The sequence below is a fragment of the Euleptes europaea genome, chromosome 4, assembly GCF_029931775.1.
Source record: "Euleptes europaea isolate rEulEur1 chromosome 4, rEulEur1.hap1, whole genome shotgun sequence".
NCBI lineage: Eukaryota > Metazoa > Chordata > Lepidosauria > Squamata > Sphaerodactylidae > Euleptes > Euleptes europaea.
In genome coordinates, this window is record NC_079315.1 from 60,955,551 (window position 1) to 60,981,775 (window position 26,225).

At 44.7% G+C, this 26,225-nt stretch overlaps 1 protein-coding gene across 1 annotated transcript; it reads left to right on the top strand.

Moving 5' to 3' along the window:
• The first annotated feature begins 23,665 nt into the window (after positions 1-23,665).
• On the top strand, positions 23,666-25,647 carry CKS2 (CDC28 protein kinase regulatory subunit 2). Its single transcript, XM_056848533.1, has 3 exons — positions 23,666-23,768; positions 24,961-25,088; positions 25,325-25,647. Exons 1-3 carry the CDS (start codon positions 23,710-23,712, stop codon positions 25,375-25,377), a joined length of 240 nt encoding a protein of 79 aa, XP_056704511.1. The 5' UTR covers positions 23,666-23,709; the 3' UTR covers positions 25,378-25,647.
• Positions 25,648-26,225: the final 578 nt, after the last annotated feature.

Consider the following 26,225-nt stretch of genomic DNA (forward strand, 5'->3'; position numbering starts at 1 on the left):
TGGATTAGGCAGTGGGCTACATTCACAATGACGTGTCTACAATGCACATGTCTTTAGATCACGAGGGTTGCCAGCTCCATGTTGGGAAAGTTGCAACAAACTATTGTTTGTTGTTTCATCTGAATTGGACAGAAAGACTAACTACGATTTCTTCTACTGTCCACAGCCCAGGATTAAGTTGTAGTTTTGAATTCTGGTTTTTAGGCTCACGAACAAACTGTAGCTTAAAAATATTGTCGAAGGCTTTCACGGTCAGAGATCATTGGTTCTTGTAGGTTATCCGGGCTGTGTAACCGTGGTCTTGGAATTTTCTTTCCTGACGTTTCGCCAGCAACTGTGGCAGGCATCTTCAGAGTAGTAACACTGAAGGACAGTGTCTCTCAGTGTCAAGTGTGTAGGAAGAGTAATATATAGTCAGAAAGGGGTTGGGTTTGAGCTGAGTACTGTCCTGCAAAAGTAATGTGCTAATCATTGTCCTGTAAGTATCAAGATAATGTGCTGATGAGGGTATGGTATATTAATATGGAACCATTGTATCCTGAAGTGATCTGTTAATGTGTGTGATCCAAAGCTAATCTGCATGGCTATTGTTGACTGTTGCCTTTGTTAGTCTGGAGGTTTTCAGAACAGGAAGCCAAGCCTTAAGGTGGAAATCCAAACTATGGATTGTCAGTAATGCAGATATCTTGAGTTCTTGAACTGCACGTTTGAGAAAGAGTGAAGGGAGTATACAAAGCTGAGGGTTTTCGGTTCAAACCATGAGGAGAGGGACTTCAGTGTCATAGAGTCCAATTGCCAAAGTGGCCATTTTCTCCAGTTCCTGATATCGATCGGCTGGAGATCAGTTGTAATAGCAGGAGATCTCCAGCTAGGACCTGGAGGTTGGCAATCCTGTATATAAGAATGGTGCCATTATGTGTGAGGCCTTGCTCTAATGGCGGTCTCTTAGTTTGAGTCCCCTGTCTTTAAAAATGGAATTAGTAATGATGTCGTAGATCATAGGGTTGTTGTGTACACAATAAATTCATGAGCAATGTGTAAATTAAGGAATATTGCAATTTAAAATATTACTATACATAGTAGACTTTCTTGGCAAAAAAGTAAATTTACCAAGGAAATGCATTTCTGTCTAAGATTTTATGAAAATTTGTTAAGGTTGTCACAATGGGAACTACTGAATAGTTCAAAAAAATAATTTATTTTCTCTGCATCTTTAATGAGAGCTTAACAGTCTGCTTCTGAGCACTAAAAAGGTAAAGGTAGTCCCTGTTCAAGCACTCTGTCATTATTGACCCATGGGGTGATGTCACATCATGACGTTTACTAGGCAGCCTGTGTTTACGGGGTAGTTTGCCAGTGCCTTCCCCAGTCATCTACACTTTACTCCCAGCAAGCTGGCTACTCACTTTACTGACCTCGGAAGGATGGAAGGCTGAGCCAACCTTGAGCTGGCTCCCTGAAACGAACTTCTGTCAGGATCAAACTCAGGTCGTGAGCAGAGCTCCGACTGCAGTATTGCAGCTTACCGCTCTGCATCATGGATAGGGATGCCAGGTCCCTCTTTGCTACCGGCGGGAGGTTTTTGGGGCGGAGCCTGAGGAGGGCAGGGTTTGGGGAGGGGAGGGACTTCAATGCCATAGAGTCCAATTGCCAAAGTAGCCATTTTCTCCAGGGGAACTGATCTCTATCGGCTGGAGATCAGTTGTAATAGCAGGAGACCTCCAGCTACTACCTGGCAGTTGGCAACCCTAATCATGGAGCACTGGACAATCTGCAATACAGAGTTCAAACAGAGTTTTTTTGGATTCTGATAGGCAAAAATGTGTGTTGACTGTAATGGCTGTCTCTTTATTTTGAATAACTTAAGGAAGAACAGCTACTTTGAGAAAAAAATCCAACCTCTTAATCCTTTCCTCCTACATATAGCAAGTTCTTTTTCTCACACATGCTGCATAGCCATGTAAATTTTCAAATTTTCATGTCGTTGTAAATATTCAGAGAAACCACAGCTACCACTGATGTCAAAAGCAATAGCTGCCTGATTGTGAATGCATTCTAGAGAAAACATATCCACAAGTGGGCTTGCAACATTTACATTTCTCTGCACTGGGCATGCTGAGTGAGACGATATGAAACTGTGCTTATGCTATCGCAACAGAAAGACGCAAGAGGAGAACAGAACTACAGTTTAGCTTTTCCCTGTTTTACAAATTCAGACTTCAATATTCCAATAACAAATTCTCACAAACTTCCATTTTAATGCACGGTTTCCACAGCAACCTTGTTGCTAAGGTCTCTGTGTGTGTGTGTGATAAGTGGATTACAACCTCATCTGCATTTGGAAGTTGTTCTTGTAAAAGAACAGGTTAGCAGCAACTACAGCAACACAGTGCAAGCTGCTCAAATATGGCTTACTGTGTGGCTGTAATGATCATACAGTGCAAGGAATCATGCTGAGGTTTTCTCACTTTTTCAACTCTGTCCTTGGAGAGGAAAGCTACAACCATAACTGCTTCTGTAAAAAAAAGAATAGAACTTTAACCACCCCCACTTTAAAAGTTCAAATTGATATAGGAACATTTAAACCAGAAGGTGATGGTTCAGATCCAGATAAGAAGGCTGAAGTTACCAACCTACAATTTATTAGGAGGTGAGGACAAAGCATAATATTTGGCTATAAAAAGAACAAGTAATGAACAATTGCATTTCAAGTACTATCTAATACTTCATAGTGATAATAATGGCAAACTCATTCCTATTCCTAAATTTTGCAACTCAAAAGAAGAACCAGTTGAGATTAGCCAAGAAGCAAGCTCTGTAACCCCTTTCATTCTTCAAGCATGTGTGACAAATTAGACCTAATGGTGGAACCCATATTTGTTGTTCATGTATCTTCTCTCTTCCCACACAATTCAGGAGTAGAGGCCTACTTTAATATCAAAAGTGGAGTATAGGTGAGGAGATTTTAGCCCAAGGTCACCTAATGAGCTTCATGGCTGAGTGGGGATTCGAACCCAGATATCCCCAGACCTACTCTGACCTGGATGGCCCAGGCTAGCTCGATCTTGTCAGATCTCAAAAGCTAAGCATGTTAGTATTTGGATGGGCAAACTCCAAGGAATACCAGGGTCGTGACACAGAGACAGGCAGTGGCAAACCACCTCTGAACGTCTCTTGTCTTGAAGACTCCATAAGGGGTCACCATAAGTCAGCTGCAACTTGATGGCCTTGCCATCACCCCCCCACCCCCAGACCTAGCCCAACTACTATATCATACTATATATCAGGTTTTAAAAGCCCACACCCATGGTCTGGTCTTTCATACCTTAAGCCAACAATTAACTTAAACTGAAAGGCCCATTGAAACACTGGAAGAGAAGAAGGAAACTGCTGCATAGGGAAGAGAACGTCATAATTTTGGTTTTGCCCCACCCACCTCATGTTTGATCCTACCACCCACTAAACATCTGGCAGGAGGGGAATATGGAACAGTGTGCTATCCATCATATTGGAGAGAATGGCCTAGGGCTGTCAACTCCTGCTTGAGAAATACCTGATGATTAGGGGGTGGAGCCTTGGGAGGGTGGGGTTTGGAGAGAGGAGAGACCTCAGCAGGGTATAAGGCCATACAGTCAACCTTCTATAGCAGCCATTTTCTCCAGGGGAACTGATGTCTGGAGAACAGTTGTTATTCCAGGAGATCTCCAGTCCCCACTTGGAGGTTGGCAACCCTATGGACATATCCTAAATGTAGTTGTATTTTACTATTTTTATATAAACCATCTTAGAGATCATTCTTGATTAAAAACAAGGGTAGAAAACAAATGCAGAAATAAAATGGAAATATGGTAATAACAAGTGCAACTCACCTCCATTTCCTGTTTTGGTGATTCCATGCTACTTGTGAAGTTGCCACTAATAATTACATAGAAACTATTCAGATTTCCTCATAGGCACAGACTTCATCTATATATCCAAACAGATGTGGAATTTTAATGCATTTAAATACACAAGAAGCAGGACACTGACCAGGAAGGTCATTTCACCCTTGGATGATGGAGGACTCAAAGGAATGCTAAAGGAGGATATGGAGACTGAGAGAAACTAAATGAATTATTTGTGCCAGTTTTCACTGCAGAGCCTGTTGATCAGAGAGGCCCATGCCAGACCTGCTGTTTTCAGAAAAGGTGTATAAGGGGAAGTCCTACCTGACCAAGATTTTGGAGTTCGGGCTGAAGTGTTTTAACAAGCACACGGATAAGGAGGATCTGGTAGACATTTTATAACTGGCCTTCTCAAAAGCATTTGACAAGTTCTCGCACCAAAGAATCCTGAGTTAATTTTGCCATCATATCATGGAAAGGTGGGTTCTCCCATGGACTAGAAACTGTTTGAACAGCAGGAAGCAGAAAACAGAAGTAAATAGATAGTTCTTGCAATAGAAGGAAGCAATTTGTGGAGACCACAGCAAGCTAGGAAGGAAGGCTGAGATGCAGATAGAGTGAAAGAAATTAAGAGTATTAAGGAGACTGATACAAATATCTGGGCTGGGAATTAGCAAATATCAAGCAGTCAGACTAGAAGTCCCACTTTAAAACCCTGTCGCTCCAAGGATCTAAACATGGTGCATCTTACAGTACTCAAGAGGGGAAGCCAAGAGATCAAAGAGATGGAGCAAAAGAGAAAGCAGGGATGGCTATAGCTACCAATCTGTGAATGTCCAAGCACTAATAACATAACCCAAGAAGAGAACAAGCAGCAGGGACATGATTCTCCTGTCAATGGGAACCTAAGTAGCTACTCAAAAACAGGTAATTTTTGAGCTACCACATTTTGGAAAAGGATTCTGTCCCCAGTTAAAGGGCAAGCACCAGTGCTTCAAAATAAAATATGCTTTTATATCCAGATTTGGAAAAGGAGCAGTGTGCAAAGTGAGGGCTTTTAGTCCAGGAAAAAATTCCAAATAAGGTAAAAAAGGGGTCATACTGTCTATTGCCACAAGGATTTTTTTACCATGCAAAAGAGCTGCAAAAGATATGAGAGCGTATCTCATCGCTCTGATTTCCAGAAAGTGAATATGTAAAGCATTCTTTTGTTTGGACCATTGACCACACATTGAGGTGGCTGTAATGACCACCCCATCCTCATAGGGAGGTGTCAGAGAATACCTGTATCTCATGCAGGTGGGTACCTCCTCCTCCTTCCAGCAGAGAAATAGGTAAATGACTTTCCACAGCATCTTCCGGGGAAGAAACTGACAATACATTGAATTCAAGGTTAGAACCTTGGATAAGGCCTTCTTTGGAGTTCAAGTAGTGACCCTCTGTAGGAGATGAAGGGCAAAATTCCTCTAGAGATGTAATTGGAACTGGGTAGTGCTCGGAATTGAATGACTTCAGCACCATTCCATGTTGCTGTTGCAGGTAGTGTAGATGCTGGTCCCAGGGGCCCCACTGAAATAGGTGCATTGCGGGATACCGGCACCATAGCCCTTGTGAAAAGCCCCACAAAAAAGCCAGATTGCATGATGGATCTAGAAGATGATAGAGGCTTAGATTTGGGTGGATCCAAGGTTAAAGATGGTAGCGGTACCTTGAAGACTTCATCATCGGACAAATGTGGTGATTCCAGTGCACGCAGTGATGGTGAAGGAGTCCTGGGGTGAGGTCTTTTTCTGGAACAACCCTCGGTGCCAGAGATCAACTCTGAGGGGATGGTGATGACCGGCATTGAGAGATGAAGTTGAAAGTTTATACTCCTTCTTGGACTTTTTTGGTAGTGGTTCCAAGGTGGCTATAGGAACTGAAGCCATCCTTGGACCCTATTTGTGCATCAGATCCAAAACTGGCGGACACTTTTCAGGCTGAGTTTGAGTAGCCCCAAGTGTTTCTCCTGTAGGGTGGCTTTTAATCATGCAGCCCTCTCATGCCTGATTTTGGGGGTGAATTGGTAGCAGTCACAGGCTGCATTTCCCCCAATCAAAAAAGGCACAAGCCGTGCTCATCAGACTGTGCCATTTTTGTTCTGCAATCTCCACACTTAAAAAGTTCCATTATCCAGATACAAGTAGATCAAACTCATAATTTTTGATGAAGAATGGAAAGCTCGTAGACATAACCTCTCCTCTTGGCAGCAAAAAGAAGAGTGAGGGAAGAGCACTCCCCCGTCATGTACCGGTTTAGGTGGGAAATGGGATGGGAGGGGGAGGAATGGACCTACAGCTTAGAAAGCTCTGGAAAGCTTGAGAACTCCTGTCTTCAGCTGGCCTACACACGCACAGTCCCATTTGGGACTGCACAGAAGCTACAGAGATTAATAAAATAATGAAGATACATATATATGAGATATTATTAGCCATCATACAGCAATAGGACACTACAACTAATTACAGAACACATATGTACCAAAATATCTGAACTGTTTGTCATGATTGAGTAGCACTGCTGTTAGAACAAACTGAATTCTAGAAGAAAAAACTGGCAGAACTGCTGAGAGCCAACAGGGACTCCTAGAAAAAGATTTGTTCTGCTCCCCCTCACATATTAAAAGAACAGAGAGAGTTCACCAACACTTAATAGAACAAAAAGCCTTTCTGGGAATCTATAATTGCCCACATTAACCTTTTACGTAATACTTGAGACAGGAGAGTTCTTGCATGTCAAGAGAAGAGTTAAACTGAACAGTTATAGGTTTGTAGAGAGACTTGTAGCTGTTGCTGAAGCCCTGAGATTACAGGTGTCCTGTCTGGTGTGAGCAAAAGGAGGTAGGCAGGCTTTTGGGGAGGCGGGGCAGAGCAACCCAGGCCTAGGACATTTTGTATCTCTATACTCCCTTCCTCCTCAGTGGCCCTGTAAACAGGATGGTCCACAGATATCTAAATAAAAATCCAGTAACTCTCACCAAACATTTAATTGTAACCCATGGTCTCCACCTATCTTTAACATCACCAGGTCCTGTGTAATGGGTTAACTCTTGGCTTCTGCTTCCATAGATGTGAATTCCTTGATTGCATAGTTGGGTTGCCAACATCCAGGTGCTGGCTGGAGATCTCCCGCTATTACAACTGATCTCCAGGTGACAGAGATCAGTTCCTCTGGAAAAAAATGTCCGCTTTGGTAATTGGACTCTAAGGCATTGAAATCTCTTCCCTCTCCAAACCCCACCCTCCTCAGGCCCCACCCCCAAAATCTCAAGGTAGCTGGCAACCTTATGCATAGTGCAAAACCACCATACCTATTTTCCTCTGTCAGACATTGAGAAGGAAAGAAGGATTCCAGGCTCATTGTTTATCCTTTAATGGGTGTAGCTCTTGTTTTATTTATCATGAGCGAAAACACACACAGAATTAATAGATAATGAAATTCTAAACTCAACCAAGAGAATGAAGAAAGAAATCAAAACCGATAATCCTCCCAATGAAGAAATCTATAAAAACGGTTTTATTTCTGTAGCTATCTGTCGTGTACTCTTAACATTTTATAAAATCAAAATGCCTGAAGTTTGCCCTATTTCTTCCAACCTGTAACGACTAATTATCTCCTGACCTCTCACTGCTGGGAAAACTTAAGGTTTGATTTGATGGAGGCCAGCAGATGACCTGTCACATTTCCAGTTCCTTTTATTTCACTATTAACTTTCAATAGACTTATTAACTGCACACAGTCCACACTGATGTTTAAAGTCTACAGATTAAAATGAGCAAGAATAATAAATTCGTTTACATTTACTCAAAGGCAGGCATTTGGATCTTATTCTTACAAAACACAAACAAACAAAAACCCTTTTAATAGTAAGGCTGAGGTTAGTTTTCTTTCTAATGAGAAAGCCCCACACTTCCAGACTCCTAGCATTTTGATTCCATGAGGCTTTGTGAAATCTGCTGGGTATGGAAATGAAGTATGGCATTTGGAGAGTTAACCTGGTGAGTCGTGACTACTTGTAACTGTCAACTTCTCTCTGAGGATAAATAATTAAAGCTTCAGGAAGAACAAGCTCACAGGAAGCAGTGGAGATTGGATGTACGTAGGTGTGGAAGGCATTCATTTTTATCCAATCACTGAATAAAGAGCACATTATTCATGCAATCTGGTTCATTCACTTCTACGTGACCTGAACTCCAATGGGGGTCTGCCGCATCCAGTGTTCAACCGAACTGCATTTGGGCAGCGGGGGGGCGGGGGAGGACTGTAACTGTAACTGGCTCAGCGTTTCACAAGAACAAAATGCTACATGGCTCGTGCGTATGAAGCCTGTGGTTAATATTATTCTGAAACAAGCTTTTGACAACATAGATCATTTGTTGATGATTTCCCCCCCTCATAGCATTGAGGTGATGGCTCTGTTCCCTCATTTTTCCTCCTTGTGACTTGTATTATTGTACTTTTAAATTTCTCTCATTTTGACCCCCTAGGAGCCCACAAAGGGGCTTGCATCACAAAGAGGTGGAAAGCATCCTGTGCTTGCTAAGTGTTTTTAGCTTGACTACCTGCAGCATTTCTTCACACTAAAGAGTTTCTTGGCACCTGTTGCTGTCCTTTCCCTCGCTCATGAATTGTCCTCCATTTTTTTTGCATGGTATATCATCAAACAGTATCAAAAGCAATTAAAGCTTTGTTTAAATTCCTCTTTCTTAAACGTTTAACAATGCAAATTTAAACAGTCAATAAATAATATAACTGTGACTTTTTAAAAATGAAAACTAATAGAGGAGGGGATGCTGTTCAGCTGTTGAATAATTTATATGGAAATAAACAAATGTTAAGCAGTGTCAAATAACCAAAGCTGGTAACTATAAAATTAATTAAATTCTCCAAACACAGACAAAATAAGGACTCCCTTGTAAACCATGAACAAGGTAATTGTATCAGCTACTGCCAGTTCCATTCCGTTCCAAGCAGAAGCAGTGTGCTTAGTGTTGGAATATTAGTTTAGCAGAGTGCTCAAGAAAGCCAGTGTGGTATAGTGGTTAAAGCATCAGATTAGAATCTGAGAGACCCAGGTTTGCATCTCCACTCTGCCATGGAAACTTGCTGGGTTACCTTGGGTCAGTCACACACTCTCACCCTCAACCCTGGCAAGTATTTGGATGAGAGACCTCCAAGGAATACCAGGGACGTGAAGTGGAGGCAGGCAATGGCAATCCACCTCTGAATGTCTCTTGCCTTGAAAACCCTATGGGGTTGCCATAAATCAGTTGTGATTTGACGACAAAAAGAAAGAGCGCTCAAGGCACATAACACAGTAGAGTATATCTGGTTTGTGCGTGCTGCTAAGAAACCAAGTTACATATGGAGCCTCTTTATCTTTGCAAAAGTAATATGAATCCTTTATTGTAAGAAACTTCATTTTAGACTGGATAGAGCAGAGACAGGGTTCTAATGTAGTCTAACTAGGATGGATAGTCCTGCCCTCATGGTGCCAAGATGGAGAAGAGAGTGTGGAGAGATGGTGTCAGCAGAAAGGAAGCCTCCTTGAGAGTAGCAATCTATACATCAAAGGGATAGTAGCAAAGCAGTAGAAAGGAAGGATGTTTAGGATCCTGACGGATCTCTCTCTCTCTGACTCTCTATAGTCCCTCTCTGTAGTATGAGGCTAGGAGACAGCACAAAGTCCTTCACTTCCAACACTTAGAATGGTGTAACTCTGCTTGGGATGGCACTGATCCAGTTTTAAATTGGCCTTGTTTTCATATTCCCCTAGTAAACATACTTTTACTACATTGTAACGTTATCCTCGCTCAATCAACATATTCCGTGACAAGCTGTCTTATTAACTATCATTGTGAGTATAGTTGCTTGCTTGTTTTGTATTTCTAAAACTAAAAAGATTTTTTTTCTTAATAGCCACTTCAAGTCAATCTTCATCATACTTCTGCATCATACCAAAACAGTGGAGCCACTCGCAGGGGCAACCTATGTGGAACACAGAAGGGCTATGACAGGATCTCCAAGTCTTTTTAAGGCTTGAAAGCAAGCCATAGTATGCCACTAGGGTTGTGCATATGGATATATCCGATCCGAAAATAAACCCAAAATTAGCCCTTTCGGCATCATTTGGGTATTGGGTCGACCAAATACCAAAACCTGAGAATGTGCCTGAAGCTGAATAGGTGATTCCCGAAAAGCTGAATAAGTATTTGGCTTTTTTGGGTTAAGGCTATTCGACCCCTGCGGAGTCTCCATTTTATGGCCCTTGTTGTGTTTAAAGGAGTGCTATCTCCTTTCTTCATAATCCTGTCCCCTGGCTGGTTTCCAGGGCAGCAGGAGGGAGGGAGCAGGCATCTTGGAGTAGCAAATTTTAAGGCACACTGGAGCTCCCCATGTGGCCAATGGCAGCAATGCATTTTGCATTGCTGCAAAGCCAGGTGGTACAATCTACCTGGATTGCAACAGAGGACAATCTAGACAGGGGGAGGGAGGAGGGCCAGGAATTCTCAGTGGCCAATAGGAACCCAGGAAAAAAAGAACAGTGTTCTTTGGCCAATCATAGAAGGTGTTTTTTGGCTGGAATTATTTTCAAAATTTTCTGTGCTTGGCTAAAGACTATAAAAGCAGGTCTGGTTCCCAGACCAGGCCATTCCTCACAGAGGTTTGAGACAGATTTGGCGGCAAAGCTTGGCTTTAGCTCCTCATGCCTGAGTTCACCAATGCCGTAGGTGCTTGATGCTGGGCGTAAGGTGTGCGGATGGGCGGGCTGATTATTGCTCGTGATATGTCCAGTAAAGAATCTAAATATCTTTAATACATGAATCTTATATTCCTCTGTATATTTCATATCCTCAGTGCAGGTACTTCCCATTTTTAAAAAGTATCCTAATTCCATCTCTAGGACAGAGTGAGAAGTTAAACTTGGGCAGGCCTACACCAGCAACTCATCACCAGGTAGTTGTTTAAAAAACAAACAAATTATAACTCAAGGTTAGGCTAGCCCCTCCCCTTTTTTTTACCAAAAAAAACCCCTGTTAGTTTTCTTTGGGGAAGGTTCATAAAAGGTTTTCAGGGCAGGGACTGATTGTAGTACAGGAAAGGTAGCTAGGCCCTTAATTTCCCTGCATTACAGAAAACCAGAGTTTGGCCCAGGGGAACAATGAGTGGCAGGGGTGCAGCTCAGAGGGGCCCAGGGGCAAACCAAAGGAGAAGACTAGAGAGATGGAGGGGGAGGGGGAGGGTTGCAGCTCTCCCCCGACCTGCGCAGAGACCAGCTCCAGAGCCGCCATCCACCACTCCAACCTGGAGTGGTGCGATGAAGAATCCACACAGGACTCTTTGTCGAGGGGGCCTCTGGAGCTGCCCCACCTGCACAGGTGTTGGCACTGGGTGGGGGACTGCTGCTCAGGATATCCCTCCTGCTGTTGTTGACTTTTCCCAGCAGAAGCAGGAGGAGCAGCCTGGGCTGTCTTTTGGGCTGATCTTCATGGATGCGAGTCTTTCGGAGCTCACCCCAAGGTCCAGGAGGGTGGTGAAGGAGCTTGCAGAGGTGCTGGCCCAACCATCACCTTCGCCTCCTTCACACCTCAGCAGTTCTTCCAACAGGAGACAGGAGGAGAGGGTGGAGGAGGTGCAAGAGGAAGAGATGGAGGTACACCCAAAGGTGCAGCCATCTCAACCCCTTCCCCCACCACTATCTCTTCTTGCATCCCCTAGACACAGCGTGTCTTCTCTGAGCTCCTCAAAGGAGGCAGCTCCAGTGGTGCCCGTAGCTGCCAAGCAGCCACAAGCCTCACATCCTCGGTCTGGAAGCACTTCCGGGTGGCAGAGGATCCACGTTATGCACAGTGCCAGCTGTGTAGCGCCCGGATCAGTCAAGAGAGAGATCTTAATCATCTCTCAACCTCTGGACTCCGGAACCATCTGAAAAAGCACCACCAGGAGGAAAGTGATTTTGATGGGGGAGATGATACACAGGAAAGGGATAGCCCCTCCCCATGCCACATTCCTGATCCAATTTCCTGCCACTCCTCCACGACTGATTTTACATTTTTTGTTGAACATTATCTTTTGAGCCAATATTTGATATTAAAGGGCTACTGTACCTATGAGAATTGAAAAATGGTGAGAAGATTACAGTTATTACAATTATGTGTTACAGTTAAGAAATAAGCAGCACTTACTAAAGTTCTCTCTAGTGTCTCTTTAACCCTTAAGATTGGTGGTCAGAATGGAATCTGATTTCTGGGATGAAGGGTTAATCCATCATCCAGAGTATCTTTTGTGTTAAGACATTGGCAGTGCCATCCTAAGCAGAGTTACCTCCTTGAAATCAATAGCATTAGAAAGGTGTGATTCTGCTTAGGATGACCCTGTGGGTGTTAGTCAGTGGTTTGTTCTCTCTTTCTGAAAAGCTTTTGTGCTGGTTCCTGCATCTGAACATGTTTGCTCTGTTTGTCTACAACCGTGCTTTTGTTACTGAGATCTTGGAGTGAGGGGAATGGTCACATTGTGCCATAACCATCCTTTCTCCAGTATGACATACTGATGTGTTTTTTTTAAATGGGTAAATGCATTTTACACTCACACTTTTTTATACATCCCATTCTTGCTAAAGGTGAAGTTGCTGCTGCATTTATGTGAGTGGGCTTGAATGTTGCCATAGCAATGTGGACCCGTGGGTGGGAGATTTGAGCTGGCATTGTAGGCATTCCCCTTCTCTCTTTCTGTGGATTTGCTGTAGCCGGTTACTTTAGCATGGCTTTCTTAACAGAGGTCCTTGGAAAAAGTACAATAATTCCTACTGTATTCTGTCACAACAGCTGTACATCTTTTGCACGTAATCAACTAAGAGTTCACTTTGTGCACTGCACAAATGATACACTGCACAGATATATTAATCAGTATATGCTTTCCTCCACTGGTTTAGCTACCTTATATTTAAACTTTAAAGTTTTCCCTACACTGAACATATTTCCAAAGCTCTGTAAAGCCATTTATGTATGGCTTTTTCCTCGAGGTCACCCCGCTGACTACTTCTGGGCTTTGCCTTGATTATGCATGCATTTTCTGACTAGCATCCAGAAAATCGGGCAAAATATGTGGAAAAGCACAGGGAGCATGCATAATCAAGGCAAAGCCCCGAAGTATTCAGCAGGGTGACCTCAAGGAAACAGCCATGCATAAATGGCCTAAGATCATTTTCCTGGACTTCCTTTGTGTGTGTGTGTGTGTGTGTGTGCGCGCGCGCATGCGTGCTTGAATTTATAACATTTTTCAAAGAAGTGCAGGGTGCCATACATGAAATTCATCCCTCTCACTAATGCTGTGAGGCAATGAATGAGCTTTCCTGGCTGAGCAAGCATTTGAAAACAGAGCATGCTGGAATAAGCCAGTGAAAAGCAAGGAGAGGAGATGTTAGCCACTGTTTGTGTTTTACATGGTTTTAATTGAACATGTTATTCTTTTTCTGTAATTTATGATTTTTTACCCAAGCATTAGGAAGGAGGATAAGTGCACGATATTTATTTAAATAAATAACACAATCAAGCAAATACAATAACTATCCCTTACCTCTACAGTCCTGAGGATTATTGCTTGGAAGTTAGCCCCACTAGAATTTTCAAATAACATGTACAGCATTGGGCTACACATGGGTGACTATTACCTATATTGGCCCATAACAAAGTACCTTCCCAAGCATATAAAATGCAATCAATGAGCCCTCCAGTGGCATTCCTTGATGTTACACTTTATGAGAAAGTGCATAATACAGAGGAGGCAATACTGAGTTGTATATAAGGAATCTGTTTATGTAGGTTTTGTTTAATTTTAGGCAAGTATATCATGTTCTTATGCGGCATCATTATGAAAATCATATTGAAGGTGACAGAACAATCCCAGCCTCGGTGCCATCTGTTCATTTTCACCCAATTTCTCGTTAAAAACAATTATCCGAACAGAGCGTACAACAAAACCACCAAATATTTTCAGTAGGAAAGAATACACAAATGTTTTCAAAAAATAACATTCTCTAAAGTTATATGTCTTTTTTTTTTCAATCAACCAATAATTTATTTGCAGTCACAGCCCATCAAATAAAGCAAATTTACATAGTTAAATAGTATAGGGTAAAATAAATACAAAATGGATTTCATATTAAAATGGTTAAAAATGGCAAAAATTAGCAAGATACATAGGTATTTAATATCAAATAAAACAAATACTAAATATGGGTAAGATTACAATGCTTGATAAGCTCAGAAGATTACAAAGGATAAAACTGGGAAAAAACAAACATACATTAAATCTGTAGGAGCAAACAGTATTCATTCTCTATTTCCTTGGCTATTATAGGTTCTTAAGCAATCTCTGCCTGATTTTAATTGCTAGCCAAACAAATCTAGCCATGCTTGCAGATAAGTTAGCCATTGTATCCGATAGGAGGAGCGCCAAGCATCGCTTTCTCAAAGGTCTGGAGTAAAGCTATATGTCAAACTTTGCCGTTTAACTAGTTCTCTCCCCCCTTTCTATTTAATTGGTCTAACCAAACAGTCATCATGTTCCTCCTTTTACAAAGACCTGCAATGATAGGAAGGCTTACACTAATGATCTCAAAAATTATGAATGTAATTATGTATGTGTGTGTTTAATGAATACATACAAGTAGTCTGAGCATATGAATTTGTAAAACTATTCATGCCCTTGAAGTTAATCATGGATATTTTCAGATTGACGGTGCAATGTCAAGAGGGGGGTGAAAGCACTTAAGAGGCGGCATGACCCCTGTGTCGGCATAAATGCTACTGAAAGGGGCATTTACACTGACACCAGGCCACTTATGCCAGTGCCAGGGCGTGGTGCAGCAGGGCCACATGTGGGCGCCAGTGCAGGCATGGCGGCAGTGCCAGAGTGAGCATTTCCGGGGCATTTCCCTCCCCCCTTTCATCCTGGGAATGGCCACTTTTGCCAGCGCAAACTTGTGCCAGCAAAATTGATGGCCCAGCCCGTGGAACCGCATACAGCAGTTTCATGGGGGTTAGGGGAGCATTCCTTTTCGGCTTGCTGGCTGCAGCACAGCAAGCCGCTCAGGAGGCATCTCAGCTGCGCTGTCCCCGGTGCAACTACCCCTCATTTAGGATAGTGTTGCAAAAGGAAAGCATTCATTACATTAATCAGCAAAATCTGGAACAGTGATGTGATGCGCAGTCCAAGGAATAGATCTTAGTAAAATGAAATATCATGCTTCACTAGGCAGTGAAAGCATCCAAAATAAGAGACCTGCATCAGTTAACAATTAATGCCCCTCTGGAGTAAAGAGTTATAAGGCTTCCTGCTTAAACAGACTGAAATACTTCCTGCTTCCTTAGAGCTCTTTCTGGACATGCTGCTTTGTAATTGGCAGTGAGCGAAATCAAGCTTGCATGCCCCACATTTTGTCTTATGCAGGGGGATTTCACCTGGGCTTTGCTCAGGGAAGATGGAAGAGTCGGGTTAACATAGGAATGGGAAGACCCAGACATTGCAAGGGCTGGCAGCGAGGTCATCTCTAATGGATGGGAAACTCATGCGTAACTCCAAGGAACAACTGAGACAAACCGGGGGTGAACGTGAGTGAAAGTACCCATGCATAAACGACCCTAGTGTGTCAATTACGCCATATTGGATCTCAAAAAGGGGAAGAATGCCTGGGAGAAAGGGAGTGATTAATTCATTTTCTGCTAGCCATTTTTACTTTCAAAATTGTGCCCCGAAGTTGATCTGCCCGCTGTTTGGTTACAGATGCATGTTTACCCTTGTAAAGGTGTACCTAGAAGCCTGCTAGGGGCTGGTACACATGGCCAAACTGAGCTGGCAGACATTGCCCGGCCCAACCAAATGATATTTATGTCAGATCTGGCCCTCATAACAAACCCCCCTGCCATAGAATCTTCCCTCTGAATCTACCATTTCCTGAAAGGCAACTGATCTAAGTAGTCTGGAAATCAGCTGTAATTCTGTGAGAACTGCAGGCCCCGAATAAAAGGTGGTAACTTAGTACATATGAACACATAAAGCTGCCTTATATTGAATCAGACCCTTGGTCCATCAAAGTCAGTACTGTCTACTACAGGGGTGGGGAACGTCAGGCCCGGGGGCCGTTTAAGGCCAGCAAAATCATTTGGTCTGGCCCTTTGTGGGTCCTGGCAGATCTCTAGCTCAGAAGGATCTAAGACTGGCAATCCTCCCCCTCCCACAGACAGGAATAGCCTCTATTCAAGGCAGATGTGTTTGTTTTGCTGAGAAAAGGAAACTTTCTCCCCCCTTGAAGAACAGTTGTTAGCTATGGAGCTCCTAGGACCGCCCAAGAAATTGTGTTAACTCTTTCCCACCTGGGCCATAGAGAAACATATTCCCTCTGTACTACAAGAGGGCTAGGGGCAGAAGTGGCAACAAGGGAGGGGTTAAAGGGGGCAGGGCCAGAATGCACGCGGGGGGGGGGGCAGTTCTTAGCCAGCGTGTCCTCATTTCATCCCTGCAGGCGGAGGCAGTAGGAGCCAGCTGTAGAATCCGGCCCCGACCATGCGGATCAGGAGCAACTCCGGTGTGTGGCTGGACAGCTATGCCCAGCTGGTGCAACAGATCATCCTGTGCCACCAGGTGGGCGAGTGCACCACTGGTTGGATGCCTGCCTGCTTGCCAGTGCGGGGGGGGGGGGGTGTCATCTAGGGCAGCTGCCTGCTTGGGGCTTGGTCGGCTAATTTTTAAGTTGATAATTTTGTATGGCCCGCGAATGATGTTATAAATAAATGGCCCTTGGCGGAAAAGAGGTTCCCCACCCCTGGTCTTCTCAGACTGTCAGCGGCTCTTCAGGGCCTCAGGTAGAGGTTTTTCACATCACCTACTTGCCTAGTCCCTTTAACTGGAGATGCCGGGGATTGAACCTGGAACCTACTGCATGCCAAGCAGATGCTGTACCACTGATCATGAGTCAAAGCAAACTTCAGCATGTATATTCACAACTGGACCGATAATTCAAAAACTTGAATATTCTCCTGATTTGGAGGGAGTGGGAACTGAAGTCCCATTCTTACTTCCGCTTTCCCATCAAACAGCTGATCAGTAGGATTTTAACTATTTAGAAACAGATCCATGTGCACTGCTTTGGATCAGAGTCATTGCCATTTGTGGGCTGGGAAAATGGGATATCTCTGCCATGGAAATGCAGCTGGAAGGAAAGACTTTTGGACTGTGCTCAACAAATAGGTAACAATTTTGTTTGTTTTGGGAAGGCCCTTAGAATGAAAATATATTCAATTAAGACCTAAAAGAGGGATGAGGTGGAAAAAAATGAAGATCCATGGGGCTTTACCTCTCCCATTTTAATATTTACACTACAGTACATTAATAAGTTTATATACTTGATTCCAGTCAACTTGTATTTTTGACACCAACAGTAATATGAGACTTTGAAAAACAGATTGATAATACAATCCTCAGGCAAAATAATTTTTTAAAAGGCTGGAAAGAGCTGTTGCCCACATATGGCACTACATAAATAATAGAATAATGATTATATGTCATTGGCACGTTAGGAATGTGAATCACACACATTCTTCACAAACCAGCTTTTGCAGTTGTGACTCAGTAAAGACAGGACAGTACAAAAAGTCCTTCTGGCTGTGATCCTACTCTTCTCTTTGGGTGAAAAAAAATCTCACTGTTACCTGCCAAATTATAATGTGGGCATGTTTGAAAATTGCATTGCGACAAAAGTACATCTCCTCTAAAAATGTCCAAAAATATTTTGCAGAACTAAAATAAATAAATAAATAAACCAAAAGAAAAAAGCAACACAAGTACGCAGACTACAGATGGAAAATACAAAGCCCTCTGCATGTTGCTAATTATCTATTATTTTCTACACAGCTCCATGCCCTGCTTAAAAAACAAACAAAATTCTCTGCTTGAGACTTCATCAATATCACAAAAGGTCTCTTGGCATAGATGAATGAATTTGTTGGCATAGATTAATTTATTGTGGAAAAAGTTATTAAGAGCTGGAGCCCACTTCATTGGATGCGTGAATCAGACAAAGTGGGCTTTGGCTCATCAAAGCTTATGCCACAATAAAGTCATTTGTCTTTAGGGTGGCATGAGACTCTGCTATTTTTGCAGCCATAAACTAACACTGCTATTTCTCTGGAATACATTGATATACAATGTTTTCTGCACTAGGAGGAAGGTAATGAAGATGATGCAGAGATATTGTCCCTAGAAACAGAATTATCTGAAGGAATCGTTAGTTTTCTTGGGTTAGGCAACAACTGACCTAATCAAGTAAGTGAGTAGCAGACTACTCTAGTGACAAATACCTCTGTTCTAACACTATGCATTGGTCTTCAGTAAGCACAGTTGTCACAGGTTTCTTATGCTGTTCCAGCAAGTGTATTGTAGTGCTATTCCACGTGACATCCTTGTGGGCTGGTAAGACAGTGCACACAGCCGTGATAATTTTATTTCTTACCATGTATGACAACTGGGAACCCGCAAGGACTTGCGGGTAAATATTATTTCCCTCTCCCCCACAATTTCCTCTTTTCCTTCCTTGAAAGGCTCCATAGTCTCTCCCCCTTTCCTGTCTCCTTCTCCCCTCCCCATCTGCCAACCAGTCTACCATTATCTCCTCTCTATCTTCAGTTTTGCACAATTCCCTATGCCTGGCTCCCTTTACTGAGGAAAACTATGGCCCTTGCATGAGACTTGGCCGGGCTGGGCACCACTGTCTGCCTCACTTTGCCCAAGGCTCAACCAGATGCCGCCATCTGCCTTGCCTCATGCAGGCACCGGCCTCTGCCTTGTGCTGGGCTCAATTGGGCACCACCCTCTGCCTTGCCTTGTGCTGGGCTCAGGCAGGCTGGGCCCTGCCATTTGCCTCACCTCATGTAGGGCTTGGCTGGGCCAGGTGTCGCCCTCTGCCTCCCCTTGCTGAGGGCTCGGCTGGGGCCGGTACCGCTGTCTGCCTTACCTCGCCTTGTGTGGGAGCTTGGCCAGTCCTAGAGCTGCCATCTGCCTTGCCTTGCCTGAGGTTCAGCCAGGCCGGGCTGGGCACTGTCGTCTGCCTCACCTTATGTGGGGCTTGACCCGGGAGCCACTGTCTGCGTTGCTTTGCCCAGGGCTTGGCCAAACTGGATGCTAGTGTCTGGCTCGCCTTGTGCAGGGGTTGGCTGGGTGGCAGTGTCTGCTTTCTCTCAAGTGGGCTGAGCCAGGCATTGCCACCTCCCCCATCTTGCTTCTTGCATGGGGCCCAGTGAGCCAAGTTCTGTCTCCTCTGCCTCACCTCAGGCCGGCTGGGTGCCATCTCTCCAACCTTGACCAGGGTTTGGGTGGGCCAGGCTCAGCCCTTCCACCTTCTGGACTCTGATCAGGTGGAAAGGTGGCATAAAAATTTTTTAAATAAATAAAATAAATAACTAATTTCAGAGGGCTGGCTGGCCCAGGTTGGGGGGGTATACCATTGGCCCACTGGGAGGCATCCAGGTGCTCCTAATGGTCAATCTTGGCCCTGTCTGTGAGGTAAATTACACTCAGAATGATTAACTGGCCCAAAGTCACCCAGAATGGGGATTTGACGTCCTAGTCTGAAAGTCTAACAATAACATCACACATGTTTTGTGTGATGGTAGTTGTTCAACCTTAGCAAGCAGTCATGCCTAGGTGAGTCATGGAAGTTGTGTGATATCAAGTTGCCCAGTGGTTCTTGTCAGGCCTAGCCCCAATGAGTCTTCCCTCAAAGGCCACAACAGCCATGTAAAGTGTCCTGTCCCCTTCCCCTGCCTTTAACTGACAAAAACCAAGCCAGTGTGGCCGCCTAGTAACGGCCACTGAGGGAATCTGTTTCTTAAAGTTAAAGGGCTTTTAAAACCCACCAGGTAATTTTATTAGATTTCAATTTTTCCTCTAAACCTGGGGTGTTTTTCAGGTCTGTAAAAAGATCTGTCCTGTCTGTTTATGGGTCCAGTTTCCAGATTTACCCTCATATTTACTCAAGTTGGCTATTAGAATATACAAGTGGGAACCAATAAGGACTTGAAAGGGGTATCTCATTTCCCACTCCCCACACTATTTCTTCTTTCTTTTCCCTGAAAGCCCCATAGCCTCTCCCCCTTTCCTGCTTTCTTATCTCCTTGCCATCAAACAGCCAACACCTCTTTATCTATCCCTTTCTTCAGCTTTCCCTCCTCTACTGGCAGCCTCTGCCTAGGAAAACTATGGCCTAGTTGTGTGATGCCAGCCACTGGGCCAGGACCACTTGCATAGAAGGGAACCCTCAAAGACTGGTTTCAGAAGGTGGCGCTGGGGGACCGCTACTTGGCTCCTTGGCATTTGTGCTATAGCGTACCACAGGGTTGCATCTTGTTTCCCATACTATTTAGCATCTACATAAAATCTCTGGGAAAGATCATCAGGGGATCTGGAGTAAGGTGCTGCCAGTATGCAGATTATACCCAGTTGTATCTCTTTTTAACAGCTGAGTCAGGCGGGTCTGTGGAAGTCCTGAAGAGGTGCCTGGAGACTGTAATGGGATGGATGAGAGTCCATAAACTGAAGTCCATTCCAGTTAAGAGTGAAGGGCTGCTGGTCAATGACAAAGCTGTTTGACAACTGACGAGTAGGCCTGTCCTGGAGCTGGTTGTAATCCTCTTGAAGGAACAGGTCCATAGCTTGGGTGTACTGCTGGATCCTGGCCTAGTTCCTGGAGAAGCAGCACAACAACATTCTAGATAAATAATAAAATGTATTGAGTGCAAGCTGAGCCAGTAGGATCTGGCAATCTATGAGCAGAAGGCTCTGCACATTATGGATCTTTCTGAAAAGCTGACTCCTAGGGTCATGGGGCCTGCATGCTGTAATTGCTGGATGGGCTGCTGTGAGGGGGGGGGGAATCACTCCCTTTTGCATCTCTTATCAGCAAAAATACACGTTTATATGGAAAACAAAAGTCCTGGGGTAGAAAGGTAAAGCTGGGGTCACCAACATATAGGGTTGCCAGGTTCCTCTTTCATCGGCAGTAGGCTTTGGGGGCAGGGTTTGGGGCAGGACTTCAATGCCATAGAGTCCAATTGCCAAAGCGGCCATTTTCTCCAGGTGAAGAATGTTCTCTATCGGCTGGAGATCAGTTGTAATAGCAGGAGATCTCCAGCTAGTACCTGGAGATTGGCAACCCTATTTATAGGGTTTGCCATAAGGCATTGATGACCACTAGATTATGTAGTGTTAAAAGGGGATTAGAGAAATTCATGGATGTTATGTCTGTCAACAGCTAATAGTTATGATAACAAAATGAAAACTCTCTGACATCCTAAACCAGGGATGGGGAACCTCAGGCCCGGGGGCCGTATGTGGCCCCCGAGGACATTTTTTGTGGCCCTCGGGAGCTCTGGGGCCCCGCCGTGGAGGCGCAGCATAGGGCGGCCCTCCCTGAGGGTGATCCTGGGGCCACGGCTTGCAGGGGTGCTGCGGCGCCCTTTGGACCTCCTCTCGCCAACTGACGGCTGTTGATTGGTGAGAGGAGGGGGAGGGACGCTTCCCCCAAAGTTGCCCCTTATAGCCGCAGTGTGCAGGAATGCCACGGCACACTGTAAGCCCCTCTTGCTGCCTGTGGGCTGTTGAGCAGCAAGAGGAGGGGGGAAGAGGCCTGCAGCTCCTGGCGGCAGAGCATGTGCGCAGGAGCCGATCAGGCTTGTGGGCCTTTTGTGGACTCTGGGGCAGGGAGGGCATGAAGCCTGGGGCTGGCGGGTGTGTGTGTGTGTGGGGGAAGGCTTTTCTCTTTCCCTCTCTGTCTCTTTCTTTGTCTGTCTCCCTCCGTCCTTTTCTTTCTTCCCCTCTTTCCATTTCTTACTCCCTCTCTCCCTTTTCCTCTTTTTCTGTTTTCCTTCCTCCCTCCCTTGCCGATCGACCGCGGGCTGCGCCTCCCTGGCGCCTCATTTGCTCAGGCCCACCACTGGCTGCCCTCCCGCCTGGGAGGGGGGGGAGGACCGGGGGAGCCCTCCAGGCCTTCTCTGCGTGGCCTCCCCTAGGGTTGCCAACCTCCAGGTGGTGGCCGGAGACCTGGCAACCCTAGCCTCTCCCCCCCCCATTGGGAGATCTACACCTGGTATGGCCCCCGAATGATGTTATAAAAGTGCAAATGGCCCTTGGCAGGAAAAAGGTTCCCCCCCCCTGTCCTAAACAGACCTAAACAACCAGGAGGTTGGCACCCCTACCAATATATAGGTGCTGAAGGTACAAAGAGACCAGTTCTTAACCTGCAGAGGGTTAAGAACTGGTCTCTGAGTGATCCTAAAAAGATGGATAAAGCAAATCTTCATTGTGGGGGAAATTAAATGAGCAATCAGACACACAGGTGGAGAACCAGCTGAGCATAATCACTGAAGCCTAAGCCATGAAAGGGGATCAGCTCATCGAAAACAAGACAAGGAGGGCAGAGTGGAGACCTCTGGCAGAGAGGAAATAATTCCTAGGGGAGCTGTGGTATATTGCACTGTTGCTTTAAGGACAACTCAGAGAGGCTCTCTAGAATGGAGAGGTGCAGGTCTTGTGACTATAATTGGAGGAGAAGTTAGTTACTGAGGCCTAGTTGTGGCCTGTTTAGTTAGTTGGCTGTTGTGTTCCAATAAACGCAGTTCTTATAACCACTACTGTGTCTAACACTGATTCTTTCCCTCCCTAAAGCCACAACAGTAGTCTTGTTAGTCTAAGCAGCAAAAAATTTTTTAAAAAAAATTTAATGGAACCTTCAAGACTAAGAAAGTTTACTCTGGCCTAAGCTTTCAAAGTAGGACAGCAGTTTAAATGGAGCACAAAGAGTGAAAACCAGATTTGGGGGGCGGGAATTAGCTTTCTTGAACTCAATGGAGCTTACTACAGAACAAGCATGCAGAGGGCCACGCATCAGTTGCCACTGGAACACATAGTTAAATTATGGAACTCCCTGCCCCAGGATGTGGTAATGGATGCCAACTTGGAAGGTTGTAAGAGTGGACTTGTTCATGGAGAAAAAGGCTATTCAGGGCTACTAGTACAATGGATTAGAGGAGTGTGCCTTTTATATTAGGTGTTGTGGAACACATGTAGGATAATGCTGCTGCAGTAGACTTGTTTGGGGGCTTCCTAGAGGCAGCTGGGTGGCTACTGTAATGGACTGTTGGACTTGATGGACCTTGGTCTGATCCAGTAGGACCTTTCTTATGTTCTCATGAGAGTGCGGCTCTTACTCAAACTTGTTACCACAACAAACACATCCCAGCCAGGAAGCTGCCCAGCAACGATCCCTCCTACTTCACCAACACGCAAGCACAGAACTGTGGCCCACGTCTCTATGCGTGCGAGCAAGCGCCCACCCCACCCTCCACGACCTCGAGCAACTCCTAATCTACCCAGTAACTGTCCCCTTCCCCGAAACAATTCTATTGGCAGTTTAAGGGACAGGAATGCGCATGCCTAGAGGCAGAAATGAGGGCTTTTCACGGCGTCCTCTGATTGGTAGAAACTGTGAGCGAGCGCCGAGGGGGGGGGAAACCGAAGTGGGCGGGGGAATTGACTTGAACGAGTCACGTGGCAGCGCACGCTCCGATTAGTCCGCGCCGCCTTCCAATCACCATTGAGTTGTTGGATTCAAATTGAGTTGGGCGGGGGGGGGGGTGCTGGCTTTCGGCGAGTCAGTTGGCCTGTGACGGGAGCCGTTGCCGTGCTCGGGGAGGCAGAAGAGGCGTCGGGGGCCGCCGCCGCAGCAGCCTTCATCATGTCCCACAAGCAGATCTACTACTCGGACAAATATTTCGACGAGAACTACGAGTACCGGTGAGAGGGTCTTGGGGTGGTGGTGGTGGGCCACGGAGAGTGCTTTCTTTCAAATATTCTTGGTCATGAGACAATGTTTTCTTCCGGGGCGGGGGGTTGTCTCCATTTTTATTTGTTGCCCGCCTCATGATTTCAGAGGGAGGCTGCCCTTCCCTCGCCGAGCCGCCTTTTTTTTTTCCTTTTGTTCCTTGTGCCTCTTCATTCCCGCCCGTTTGAGAACGGTGTCCTTTTCCCCTCCCCGAGAAAAACAGTCAGGGACGAGGACAAAAAACAAAGAACAGGGACGCCCGCGGGGCTCTTGTTTGTGCGGCCTTGCGAGGGCGAGCGTCGATACTCGCGTCCCCCCCCCCTCGTTTTCTCCTCGTCAGCAGCTCCCAGCTGGGTTAGGCGAGAGGTGGTCGATTGCTCCAGGGCCACTTCATGAGCGGGGTGTGGGAAGAGCAGCGCTGGACCTTGGTATGATTTCTCAGGCACTAAATTCTGGGCCTCGGTAGCCCTTTCTCGTGAACAACAATCTCGGCGTGTGCGAAGGCTGGTGTGATGTTGTAGTAGTTCAGGTGTTGGGCTAGGTTCGTGGAGGGCCAGGCTCAGCGCTCCGCTCTGTTAAGGAGACTTGCGGTGTGGGTCTGGCCCCCCTCATTCTCTTGGCCTAATCTACCTCGCAGGGTGGTAGTTGTGAGCATAAAGTGGAAATGGGGAGGAGACATTGTAAACTGCTGGGGGGGGGAATGCTAAATACCTGTAAGTGGAAATAAATGGACTGGACACCTTCCTTCCCCAAGCTGTGTCTAAGGCACTCAGACTCAACTGTTGAATCTTGAGTTTCATTAATATTTCAAAATACTTGGTGCAGCCTGCCTGTGCACTTGAAGAAATGATCTTTTTTTCAGGTTTTCTTGTCAAGCTTACAAATATATAAGCCTAATGTTTGGGCTGAGGTTGCCTTGTAGCAACAAACTACTCAAAGTTTTTCTTTTGGTGCATGGATTAAACAAGTTTAATAATGTTCATTTTAATATTAAGACATTAACTTGAGAGCATCTACTTCATAAGTTGTGGACAATAAAAACTTCCAAAGCTACAAATACTTCAGATGTTCCTCAATCTGATGGAAACATTGTTTTATTTTTTCTGAGCTGTACTGTTATGCATTGCTACATGACAGTAACTCGTCTTAATTTCTTCCTGGTAGGCATGTAATGTTACCAAGAGAACTGTCAAAACAAGTACCAAAAACCCATCTAATGACTGAGGAAGAATGGAGAAGACTTGGTGTACAGCAGAGCCTTGGCTGGGTCCACTATATGATTCATGAGCCAGGTAAGTGAAAATACTTGGGTCTGGCAAGATCTTTTGCACATCTTTTCTTAAGCTTCTGGATAAATGAGGTTGCTTACTTCTGCAGCAGCAGATACATGTTTGGGCAACAACTACCCTGCTAATGTCTAGAATGTTAAACAATGCCTATGAGTGCTGAGCATTTACATGTAAATACTGTTGTATCTTGTGTCTATTGTTAAACTAATATTACTCAAATTTCCGTTTTCTCTCTGCAGAACCACACATTCTCCTTTTTAGAAGACCACTTCCAAAAGGCCAGCAGAAATGAATAACTTCTAGAAACTACGTTGAAATCTTCTGGAACTTTATGTATATGGATGTATATATGTTGGTAGTATTCAGTGAATACTTGAAAAAAGTACAAAAGTCATTACCTGTGCATGAGCTGTATTATTCACAGCAACAGAGCTCAGTAAAATGCAAAGTAGGCTGCTATGGTTTGTACTGTTAAGTGCCTATTTGATTGTTCATTGTGTTCAATAAAGTTTACAAGTTACATAGAATATGTTGACTGGTTCTCAAATATTCAAAGATCTAGTGCTTTTATTCTTTGTATAGCAGATGGAGCAATTCTTTGATTTTCGAATTGTTGGAATAGGGCTGTTTAAATAAAACCTGTTTTAATGCTAGATAATCTGCTTTGTGTATATTTCACGGATTTCAACTTATACAGAAACAGTGCTTATCGATTCCTACTGATTATGGTATTAAAAACAAATTATGCAGCTGACATGTAATAACCAGTTGTAACTGAATAAGTACAGCCTCTTAACTAGCTTGTAATACAAAATTATGCAACTGTCGTAAAGAAAATAAAAATGGACAATGTAGCAAACACTTGTCTAGAACTTTGTTTGGAAAACTTTCAAAAGACAAGAACTAGAACATATTGCATGGCCTGGATGAGCATCAGTTAAAGAAAATCAATGTCTATAGCCCATGGGCCAGATGTGGCCCCTTGAGAACTCTTATCTGGCCCGAAAGCCAGCCGAGGCAGCCACCCTTCCCCCCACCCCCGCTCAATCTGGGCTGGCAAGGGTTGCTATGCAGAGGCAGGCACTGGCAAACCACCTCTGAATGTCTCTTGCATAGAAAACCCTATGGGTTTGCCACTTT

What these genes read in the sequence shown, in the direction of transcription:
- CKS2 (XM_056848533.1), top strand. Translation starts at nt 23,710, where the DNA reads ATGTCCCACAAGCAGATCTACTACTCGGACAAATATTTCGACGAGAAC. An exon ending in GACGAGAACTACGAGTACCG is followed by an intron (nt 23,769 to 24,960) that starts GTGAGAGGGTCT and finishes TCTTCCTGGTAG; the next exon opens with GCATGTAATGTTACCAAGAG. An exon ending in CTATATGATTCATGAGCCAG is followed by an intron (nt 25,089 to 25,324) that starts GTAAGTGAAAAT and finishes TTCTCTCTGCAG; the next exon opens with AACCACACATTCTCCTTTTT.